This window comes from Cyprinus carpio, chromosome A21 (assembly GCF_018340385.1).
Source record: "Cyprinus carpio isolate SPL01 chromosome A21, ASM1834038v1, whole genome shotgun sequence".
NCBI lineage: Eukaryota > Metazoa > Chordata > Actinopteri > Cypriniformes > Cyprinidae > Cyprinus > Cyprinus carpio.
In genome coordinates this window covers 1,509,815-1,522,110 of record NC_056592.1, presented here as the reverse complement: position 1 = coordinate 1,522,110, position 12,296 = coordinate 1,509,815, and the positions used below count along the sequence as shown (strand labels likewise).

Below are 12,296 nucleotides of genomic sequence, written 5' to 3'. Positions count from 1 at the left end.
CTTTATTAATTCATTTAAATCTAATTTTTCTTTCTTCTGTAAGCACACGGTTATTAAGTGCAGTCACAAAATCCTGCTTCATCCAGATATTTTATGCTCTTTTCCTGCCTGCAGTATCTTTCAGAGACTCTTATAAGTCATTGATGAAGTGGGCAGGAGGACAGTGAGATGAAAGCATCTATCCCAGCATGCACTGCGGCTCAGGCAGATCAATAACCGCATCAATCTGAGCTGAACCGAGCAGAAGTAAAGCAGATCCGAGCGTCTGCTTTTTGAAACTGTTTAATCAGCATAAAAACAGAGACTCTGTATGAGTTCCTCATGGTGTGAAGTGCGTCTCAAGCTGTCTGTTGTTCTCCAGGTTTATACGACAAACAGCCCCAATGGAACGACAGGGAAGACGTTTAAGGTTCACCTGCAGCTCTGGGACACGGCGGGACAGGAGAGGTGCGCTCTTCTTCTTCTCTTAGTCCTGATCACATGCACACAGTCAGTGGAACCGTCTCACAGATCGCTTTAAAGCAGCTTCACAGTAATACACAGGATAGTAACAGGGTTAAATGTTGTTTAATTCATCAATCGTGATGCAAGTTGAGTTTTAGCTGTGAAGCAGCTCTGCAGAACACAACAGTGTCATTCAGTTCAATAACAGTGTTGATGATGTAGAGTTAATTTCATTATTCAGCTCGATTTTTTTTATTTTAAATATATATATATATATATATATATATATATATATATATATATATATATATATATATATATATATACAGACATGATTTATTTTTTTATATGTATATTAAAATAACAGCTGAATTAAATAATATACTTCTCAGCACAATCTTCCAAAATTATTATAGAAATCAGGATTCAGGAGTTAAATTGATAAAATTGAATATTAATTCTCTTGTTGCATATTTAGTCTCTGTTGAGTTACATTACATTTTTTTCCTACTTAGCAATACTATAGTACTGTACTGTTAGATATATTATTTATTTAATCTTATATTTTATTGTTTACTTATTTAATTTGAATGTTTTTATTATTAATTTAAAATGTTTTTTTATTAAGTTACATGACTAATGTACTGTTATGCATTATTTTTTACGTAATATTTAATTGAATCTATTTTTTTAGTGTACTACTTACCTTATTTTTATAATAATATTATTATTATTTAATTTGTTTTATTTTTTCATTATTATTATTTATTTAAAACAATTATTTTCTATGAAGTTACATTACATTTTTCAATGCATTTATTTATTATTTATTTTAATTTATATTATTTAATTTGAATGTTGTTTTTATTAAGTTACATGACTAAAATACTGTTATGCATTATTTTTTTCTATTTTTTTCGTTTACTACTTATCTTATTTTTATATTAATATTATTATTATTTAATTTGTTTTATTTTTTTCATTATTATTATTTATTTAAAACAATTATTTTCTATGAAGTTACATTACATTTTTCAATGCATTTATTTATTATTTATTTTAATTTAAATTATTTAATTTGAATGTAATTTATCTTAATCTAATACTTTTTGTGCTTTAATATAATTTAATTTATTTTAATATTTTTACTATTCACTTCTACATCCTTGCACTGTTTTTCTTTACCTTTTTTTTCCTGCTCCTGATCAGTTTGGGTTCTCTGTGATTCGCTCACTGTAGCTCCTTCACGATGAGCTGTTTCCTTCCTGATCGATGTCTGCTGGCCGGACTCTGACCTCATGATTTGGAGATCAGGTGTAAATTGCAGGCAGTTGAAGTGTCTGTCTGTTCTCCGCAGGTTCAGGAGTTTGACCACGGCCTTCTTCAGGGATGCCATGGGTTTCCTGCTCATGTTCGATCTGACCAGTCAGCAGAGCTTCCTCAACGTCAGGAACTGGATGAGTGAGTGACCGCAGACGCACTGCTAACTAACCAGCAGTAACCAGATTAACAGGCACTGTGTGCGGGTCGGTTAGTTACAGTGCATGCTGGCGAGAACTCCTCTTTCTCCCTTACACACATGAACTGCTGCTCTGTAGATCTGCTGTTGATTCTGACGCTCTTTCGTTTACTCTGAGACCTGAAACTGTGTGTGTGTGTGTGTGTTGTGTGTGTGTGTGTGTGTGTGTGGGTGTGCGGTGTGTGTGGTGTGTGTAGGGCCAGCTCCAGGCGAACGCGTATACTGTGAGAATCCAGATAGTTGTTCTCGTGACCCCGGTCATTGTTCTCGTGGGTAATAAAGCCGATCTGAACGACCAGAGAGAAGTCCAGGAGAAACAAGCGAAGGAACTAGCGGACAAATACGGGTGAGTGTGTGCTTCAACTTCACTCTTCAGTCATTGATTTTTATTTTTCAATTTATAATAAATTTTCTTTTTACGACACACACACACACACACACAAAAACAAAATGTTTTAAACCATTTTTAAGAATTGTAATCAAAAGTTAAATGTATCCGTTATTAAATTAAACAATTATTATTAATTGATTTTTGTATTAATTAAATTACATATAACTATATTTTACTGGCTTTGTTGTTTAGATTTTTATAATGCATTATCTTCTTATTAGTAAGATTTAATGATTTTTTAAGAAGTCTCTTCTGCTCACCAAGGCTGCATTTATTTAATCAAAAATACAGTAAAAAAACGTAAAATTGTGAAATATTTTTATTATTTAAAATAACTGCTTTCTATTTAAATATATTTTAAATTGTAATATATTTCTGTGATGTGTATTTTCAGCATCATTACTGCAGTCTTCAGTGTCACATGATCTTCAGAAATCATTCTAATTATATTTAAAACAGTTTTGTACATTATAAAATTATAGAAATTAATACTTTTATTTAGCAAGGATGCTTTAAATTGATCAAAAGCGATGATAAAGGCTTTTATAATGTTACAAAAGATTTCTGTTTTGAGATAAATGCAGTTCTACTGAACAAAGAAACCTGAAAAAAATTATACTCAGCTGTTTTTAACATAATAATAATAATCAGAAATGTTTCTTGAGCAGCAAATCATCATATTAGAATGATTTCTGAAGATCATGTGACACTGAAGACTGGAGTAATGATGCTGAAAATACAGCTGCACATCACAGAAATAAATTATAATTTAAAATAAATTTATATGGAAAGCAGTTATTTTAAATAGTAAAAATATTTCACAATTTTACTGTTTTTATTGTATTTCTGATCAAATAAATGCAGGCGTGGTGAGCAGAAGAGACTTATTTAAAAAAAACATTACAAATCTTACAGTGCATTTTATATAATAAAACAACCCAAGTTTAAATTTCTTGCTTAAATGTAATACTTTTCATATATCCATGTGTGTTCCATGCCTGATGCTTGTTTTTGTCTCCTCTTCCCAGAATTCCCTACTTCGAGACGAGTGCGGCGACCGGTGCTGAGGTGGATAAAGCCGTGGTGACGCTGCTGGATCTGGTGATGAAGAGGATGGAGCAGTGTGTGGACAAACCTGCGGCGGACGCACACAGCACGGACGGCAGCAGCAAACTGGACGCCGCGGCGGCTAGCGAGAAGAAGTGTGCGTGTTAAAGCAGCGGCACCCATCCGGATCCTGCTGACCTGCTGTGTGGACATTGTGTGTTCCCTCGAGAGTCTGTGAGAGCTGTCGTACTGCCTCGTGATCTTTAACAACCCTCCAAATTCAGCCCAGATTATTACTGTCAGCAAATGCGTCTGAAATATTATTAAACAGAGATCTTAGGTCAGAAACTCACACTAAAACCCGGATGCGGCCGTAATCTCGATCGGACTTGATTCTTAAACACTCATCGTCTAAATAGATGTACAGAAACAAAATCAGAAATATCTGAGCGACATTCATACACTACCAGTCTGACGTCTGGAGTAATTATGACTTTTTAATGTTTCTGAAAGACGTCTCTTCTGCTCAGCGAGGCTGCATTTATTTGAATAAAAATACTGTAAAAATTTGAAATATTATTATTATTTAAATCAGCTGTTTTCTATGTGAATCTCTGTTAAAGTGTAATTTATTTCTGTGATGTGCAGCTGTATTTTCAGCATCATTACTCCAGTCTTCAGTGTCACATGATCTTCAGAAATCATTCTAATATGATGATTTGCTGCTCGAGAAACATTTCTGATTATCATCAATAATAAAATAAAATAAGATTTAAGGTGAGAGGGGGGCATTTTTATTGAGGAAGGATGCATTAAATTGATAAAAAGTAACATTTAAGATTTCTGTTTCAAATAAATGCTGTTCTTTTGAACTTTCTTTTCGAGATTTATTGGATAAAAGCATCTGCCGTATTTTTTTCCCTTTCATTTTTAGTGCATATGTATTATTAGTAAAATTTATAGAAATAGTAATCATTGGGTATAGTAAGAGTTTATTTCAGTAATGTTTGTTATATGTTACTCATTTAAACGTTACAGTTTCACTTGATGCTACTTTTTGTAATATAGTAAATATTATATATATAAGACTACAAATATTAAATTAATAAGGAAATTAATACTTTTATTCATCAAGGATATATTAAATCGATCAAAAGTTACAGTAAAGACATTGATAATGTTACAGACGATTTCTATTTCAAGTAAATGCTGTTTTTTTTTTAACTTTCTATTCATCTGTGAATCCTGTAAAATCAAATGTAGCACAGTTTCCACAAAAATATTGTGCAGCACAACTGTGTTCAACATTGATAATAATCAGAAATGTTTCTTGAGCAGCAAATCATCATATTAGAATGATTTCTGAAGATCATGTGACACTGAAGACTGGAGTAATGATGCTGAAAATACAGCTGCACATCACAGAAATAAATTACAGTTTAACACATATTCACATAGAAAACAGCTAGTTTAAATAATAAAAATATTTCTCATTTTTGACTGTATTTTTGATCACGTGAACGCAGCTTCGGTGAGCAGCAGAGCCGTTGTTCTGGTAGAGTCTGCTCACGGTTTGAAGGCTCGGGTGTGTCAAACACTACACCTCTGGCTGTCAGAGTCTGTGCATGACTGACTTGAGCTTGTGAATGTGTGTGTGGATGCTTGCGTGTTCATGCGTGTCGCTGCATGCGGTCACACGCGTCAATCCTCGTATGAAACACTCACACAGAGTCTGGAAAAACTCTGCTGAATTACTGGAGGCAGGAACGCTTCATAATCTTCTGTTAGCTTGTGTTCTCATCGGCCCTCAGAAGTGCAGAGTAATGGTTGAGTAACTGCGGTGTGTTTCTGTGTTTGTGAGCGGCTCCGGCACGTGAAAGGAATCCATGTATTTTTAAAGAATCTGTGTAGAAGTATGGACTGAATAAACTGGGAAACATTTAAGAATCAGGCAGATTCATGTCTAATGTTAAAGGCTAATGTCCTGAAAACACGCCCAGATCATATTTCACCCTAAATTCAAAACCTTTAGGATTTTTTGCATTGACTTTTTTTCATGACCGTTAAAAAGAAAAAGAAAAAATCAACACCAAACTCTCATTACTGTACTGTAAGTATATGAATGTTTATCTTTTTTAATGATTTTTTTTTATTATTTCTAATGATTCTCAATGTCTTTCATTTCTGTAATGCAGTATTTTATTTGTATTTAATATTTTACATTTTTTTTAAGTTGCAGTAATCAGAATTTAGAAAAAAAAAATAATTGTGAAATTGTTGGATTGCAAAAACATCTCAGTCCTATATAATAATAACAATAGGTATTATTTTCTTAATGTCTTATTTTTGTCGTATGACCTGGGAGTGAAATGTGACATGTATTTTAAATATCATGAAAACATGTTCAGGTCATATTTCACACTAAATTCAAAACTATTAAGATGTTTTGACATCATTTTCATGACAATTTAATTTTTTTTTATTTTAACACCAAACTCTCATTACTATATGTAAATGTTTTAATTTTTGTTCCCTCATTGAAAATCTCATTACTTTTTTTTTTTTTTTTTTTAACATTTGCAATAGTGAGAATTTGGAGTGAGTGTGTATATCTATCTATCTATATCTATATCTATACCTGTCTATATATATATATATATATATATATATATATATATAATGTAATGATTTTTATTTTACATTTATTATAAAAAAATCTATTTTTTTTATCATTATTTTCTTAATGAAAAATATATTTTGAGGGTAAAATAAAGACCTGGATGTGCTTTGTAAAAGCAAATTAATTATAATATATATATATATATATATATATATATATATATATATTATATATATATATTATATATATTTATTTATTTAATGAATATCATGAAAACATGTTTAGGTCATATTTAACCCTAAGTTCAAAACCATTAAGATTTTTTTGCATTGACATTATTTTCATTACTAATTCCAAAAATAAAAATCTTCCCTTTGTTTTTCTTTCTCTGCATTTCTCATTACTGTTTTTATTATTATTATTTTTTGTGTATAAATATATTTTGTGTAAATCCTTCACACATTGTTTTTTTTGTTATTTTCTCACATTGTTACAATTACAATACAATACGATATTGTTCCTAAAAATCTTCTTAATGCAAAATATAATGTTTTATGAGTTCAGGATGAAATCTGAGCTGGTTTGATGTGACTGATATGGTTCTGATTGATTAATATTGTTAAATGAGGTCTGTGCCGTTTTGATTCTTAATGGTGTTTTATTTTTGTCCTCCGGTGCCAAACTCATCGTGTGCCATACTCACTTCATAAAGCATCTTGACGCCGCGTGTTTGACGAATGAAGGACGTCTGATCGCACGCCTTTAAATGTGACAATCTCTGGACGCCGCATCGTGTTTCTACTGAACTCCTGCTTGGCCTTGAATGAGCCGCGGCTCTCGCTTCGCTGTGTTACTGGTTTAGTACCTCGTGTGGTTTCAGGAATGGCTTTATGAGCAGTGATGTTGTTCTCTTGAAGTTTACATTGATTGAAGGGTTTTCTCTCCTCGTGCCTGTAAAGATCTACTGACCAATGAAACTCCTGGAAGCTCTTTTACTGCATCACAGTATAGAATAAAACACAAAATAACACAACTGGTTGGTTGAAATAAATATTTCTTTTGTTTTGTGATTGTTTGTTTTTTGTTATGCGTGTAACATGTTACTAAAGAATAAAAAGGAAAAAATGCTCTTGAGTTGTAACGGTCCATTTGTGAATGATGCATGTATTTTAAAATTTTATATTTAAGAAAATATACAAAAAAAAGACCAAAAATATTTTTGCTGAAATATATTTAAGTAAATTTTCCACCAATATTTTTTTGTGAATTTTTTTTATTTTTATTTTTTCATAATTTTTATAAAAAAAAATATTTAAAAAAAGTCTATGATATTGTCTTGCTCCTGAAATATAGTCTGGTATATGAAGGTTGAAACTTAATCTATTTTTAATTTCATAAATATATTTCATTGAGCTTCATTGTTTATAACACATTTATCATATTTTAAAAATATATTTTGGTTAGAATTTATTTTTTATATAGATATAAATATATATTTCAAAATGTATATTTTAAAATATACAAAAAAGGCAAAAAAAATATTTTAGCAAATATATGTAAATATATTTTCCACCAAAATATTTTTTGTATATTTTTGAGAAAAATAAAGAAATAAAATAAAAGCAAAACCATAAAAGTATAAAGTCAAAATATTTTTTGTATATTTTTGAGAAAAATAAAGAAATAAAAAAAAATCAAAATTTAAAATAAAAGCAAAACCATAAAAGTATAGTGTCAGATTTTGGGGGAAAAATTTTAAAATTTTTATATATTATATATATATGTATTCGTTGTTTTGTTTAATTTTTAAAAAATATTTTTTATTATTAATTTGTATTAATTGACAGTTAATTATTAGACAGTTATTAAAGTAATGAATCAAGTAGACATACACACAAAATAAATCTTGAATATAATATTTTATTACCATTTGGTAGTTCCACGTTAAACATATAAAACACCCTGGAGCTAAAACTGCGGCTGTATTTCAGTGAGACACACAGCATCATTAACACTTAATAAAGACGATTCCCTTAAAAACCTTCAGCAGAATAATATCAGCACATTCACCCGTCCTCATCGCTGAACGCATGCACATAAACTCCCCAAATCAATCTCAGAACAGCACTTCATCATCAATATTTATTCCTATCTAGATTATTTTAATATTATTTTTAATTATATTTGTAATGTCATTTGTGTTCTGTGAATGTTATGAGAGAATAAGAACGGAGAAGAAACAGAACGGAGAGCTTGATAAAGAACGAATGCACGCGATAGCTTACTGTAAACCACATGAAACCAGATTTGGCAGTGACAGTAAAGCAGATTCTCCTGTAAGTACTTTTTAAAATCCTAAGAGAGTCAGTCCACAGGAAAGAGCTTCTCTGGATCCGGTCTCCCTCTCGTAGACCTGGACTCAAGTGGTTTCTGTGAACCGTTTTGGTTTGAAGTCTTTGAAAATGTCTGACAGTGGGTTTACATTCAGGTCCTGGCGGATAGGGTTTTGGCAGGTTTTGATCTAGTTTTAGCTTCGGTTAGGCTGGTTCGGTCTGGTCTGGTCTGGTCCGGTCACACCGAAATGATCAGCTTCTCTGTGGATTCAGTCTGTTGCTCCTCTTCATCATCATCATCTTCACTCAGGTGCAGCTTCAGGTTTTCCAGAGTTTGTCTCGATTCTTTCCTCCTGCTGAATAAATGAACAAAAACACTATTTTAGAAGAACATAAACCTGAACATAAACCTGAACATAAACCTGGAAAAACATGCTTGATATTAAAGAGCTTCAGCTTCTAGCAAGGCTACTTAAACTGCTACGGTATATATATATATATATATATATATATATATATATATATATATATATATATACTTATTTAATGTAATTTATATTAATACACCAATGTGGGGTATATAGTAACACAAATATGTATTTATATATATATATATATATATGATTGTTTATTTTTAAATAAATAATATTTCTTATAATTATAATAAAATACATATTTGCATAAATGGTTGATTATTATTAAATGTAATTTATATATAAAATAATTTGGTGTATTAACACAAATTTATATTTTAAATAAAATACATTTATACATGATATATATTAATTAAAAATAATATTTATGTTAATAAATAATAATATATAAATATTTATAATTATAATAAAATACACATTCACACAAATAATTGCTTATTATTAAATAAATGTAAATTATTTGTTAATATATAATAATATGCTGTATTAACACACATTTACAGTTATAATAAAATACATGTATACATAAATATTTATTATTTAAAAAATGTAATTCATATTAATATATTGTATATAATATCACAAATAATTACTTATTTAATACATGCAGTTTACATTTATATTAATATAAATCAAATACTGTGGTTTATTAACAAATATGTACAATTATAATAAAATACATTTATACAAAAACATTTATTCATTATTTAAAAAGAGTAAATGTATGATTTTTTTTATTATTATTTGTTTTTTTTAATTAATTAATAAAATGTTATGTTGTTTTTCATTATAATTTAAAATGAATATGTGTGTCAATATAGATACCATTAATTTACACATAAAAAATTATATATGTGTGTGTGTGTGTGTGTGTGTGTGTGCGTGTGAGTGCGTGTGTGTGTAAGTGTGTGTGTGTGTGATGTGTTTGTTTTGTGAGTGTGTTTGTGTGTATTTGTTTGTGTTTTGTGTGTGTGTCTTTATGGTTGGTTGTTGTGGGTTTTGGGTGGTGTGTTTTTGTGTATTTGTTTGAGTGTGTTTGGGTTTTTGGTTTTGGGTTTGTGTTGGGTATGGGGTATGTTGGTAGTTTCTTGTGTGTCTTTGAATGTGGTCCTGTTGTAGTGTGTTGGTTCTGTGTGTGTGTTTTGTTGGCGAGTAATTGTTTGTTAGTTTTGGTAACCCTCTTGGATTTTTTTTGTGCATGTTTTGCGTGGTGGTGTGTTGTGTTTTTATTGCGGTTATTGTGGTGTATTTTGGTAAGTTTTTTTGGGTGTGTTGCTTGCGTGCGGTTGTTTCAATTAGTGGTGAGGGTGTTTGTGGGTGCGGTTTTGTTTGTGTTGGTGATGGGTTGACAAGCGGGGCGGAGGATAAGTGTATATTTTTTATATGCGGTGTTTGTGATGCGTGGGTGGTGATGTGTGTGGTTTTATGTGAGTTTGCGTGTGGGAGTAGAGGGAGTTTTTTTTGGGGTTGTGTGGTGAGGTAATGCCGGTTGTGGGGGGTTTGGTGTCGTTGTTTGTGCGTGTGTGAGTATTCGTGTTTGTGTGTGTTTGTGTGTGTGGTGTTTGTGCGTGTGTGTCGTGTGTGAGTATGCGTTTGTGTTTGTTTAGTTTGTGAGTATGCGTTTGTGTGTGAGTGTGTGTGTGTATGCGTTGTTGTGTGTGTGTGTGTGTGTGTGTGTGTGGTGTGGTTGTGGTGTGTGGCGAGTATGTTGTGTGTTTGTGTGTGTGTGTGTGGGTGTGTGGTATCGTGTGTTTGTTGTTTGTGTGTGTGTGGTGTGTATTTGTGTGATTATGCGTGTGGGTGGTGTGAGAGTGTGTGTTGGGAGTATCGTGGTGTGTGTGTGTGTGTGTGTTGTGTGGTGTGGTGTGTGAGGTGTTGTGTGAGTCAGGCGTGTGTGTGTGTGTGTGTGTGTGTGTGTGTGTGTGAGTGTGTGTGTGAGTAGCGTTTTGGTGTGTGTGTGTGTGGTGGTGTGTGTGTGGTGTTTGTGTGAGGAGTAATGGCGTGTGTGGTGGGGTGTGTGTGTTTTGTGTGTGTGTGGTATGCGTGGTGTGTGTGTGTGTTGTGTGTGACGCACTTGTGTGCGCTGTTTGTCCAGCAGTTGTCTCGCATGCTGCTGTTAAGGTTTCTCTCTCCTCCAGCAGTTCTCCTCTGTGTTTGTCCCGTGCTGGGACGTCCCCCCGTCGACTCGCCACTGTATCCTCGGCTTTTTCGTTCAGCGCCGCTTCACAGCGACTGATGGCGCTGCGGCATCCCGTAAACCACACACGACACACCCAGATCAACTTCAGCTGGTGTTTAACACACGAACACAACGCAAACTACAAACATGCGATGCTTTAGGCGTTCACACAGGAAAAAAAATCCATACGTCTGATCATCTTTTCATCCAAAAAAAAATAAAAATAAAAAAAAAAAAAAGATAAAAGAGAATTTTTTTATAGAATTTGTTTATTGTATTAAAAAAAAAAAGATAATAACAATATAACATAGTGAACTGCACGAGAAACATAAACTGAGAATTCTGAGTTTATCTCCCACTTTTTTTCGTCCACCACAAAATAAAACATAAAAAGTCATTATGCCAGTTTTTAAATAATAATGTATAATTACAACTAATCTATAAACAAATAATTATAGTGATGTATTTTAGCAAGATAGTAAAATAAATATGACCTATTATGAAACCAGGATTTATTTTATTAATATATATATATAATTTATATTTATATAAAATTACATGTATTAAATAAGTAATAATGAATATGTATTTTATTGCAATTATAATAAATGTGTTTCAATATAGATACCATAGTAATATACATTAATATAAATTGCACTGAATAAATACATATTAATGTATTTATCATAATTTTGTGTTTTTGTTTGTGTAATATATATATATTAATATTTAGTATTTTGTAATTTATGATTTGTGATTTGTTTATTTATTTATTTATTAATATGTTGTGAATGTATTTGTGTATGTATATATATATATTATAAGAATAAAGAGTTTGTGGTAAGTGGACCGAATCACTATAATTTTTTTCATTTAATAATGATTTTTTATATTTTTTTTTTTTTATGTGGGAGGTAAGAATTTTTTTTTTTCTTATTTTAGTTATGTTATATTAAAAAATGATTTATACCTAGGAAAAACTGGTGAAGCGTCCTGAATATACACTGAAGATCAACACTAAATTCCCTCTCTGGGAGCTCCTAATTATTGTTCATTTCTCCACTCTCTATTAGTCTGATGAGTGTGTGTGATATATGATGTTTGTATCTCCCTCTGCTGGTGTGGCCCTCTGCTGGTCTGGATGTGTGGTACCGGGTGTTTTCTGCGCACAAATCTTCTCTGCTGTTCAGTGGAGATCTTGTGCTCCTCCTCCATCTGCTCCGTCAGCTCGTGGATCTTCTTCTCCAGTTTGCTGATGGTGTTGCTCATCACCACTTTATTCCTGAGGAGCAGAGCACCACATTTTCACTTTAATAATATGCACACTGA

General features: G+C 31.6%; 1 protein-coding gene across 2 annotated transcripts in view; it reads left to right on the top strand.

Annotated features, from left to right (window-relative positions):
- Positions 1-3,998, top strand: part of LOC109096631 (ras-related protein Rab-27B) — a 30,163-nt gene extending 26,165 nt beyond the window's left edge. For both annotated transcript variants that reach the window (XM_042778514.1, XM_042778513.1), the window contains 4 exons: positions 362-447; positions 1,802-1,905; positions 2,162-2,309; positions 3,383-3,998. In XM_042778514.1, coding sequence (XP_042634448.1) covers positions 362-447; positions 1,802-1,905; positions 2,162-2,309; positions 3,383-3,569 — 525 coding nt within the window. In that variant the 3' untranslated portion in view covers positions 3,570-3,998. The remainder of the gene's footprint in view (positions 1-361; positions 448-1,801; positions 1,906-2,161; positions 2,310-3,382) is intronic.
- The last annotated feature ends 8,298 nt before the right edge of the window (positions 3,999-12,296 follow it).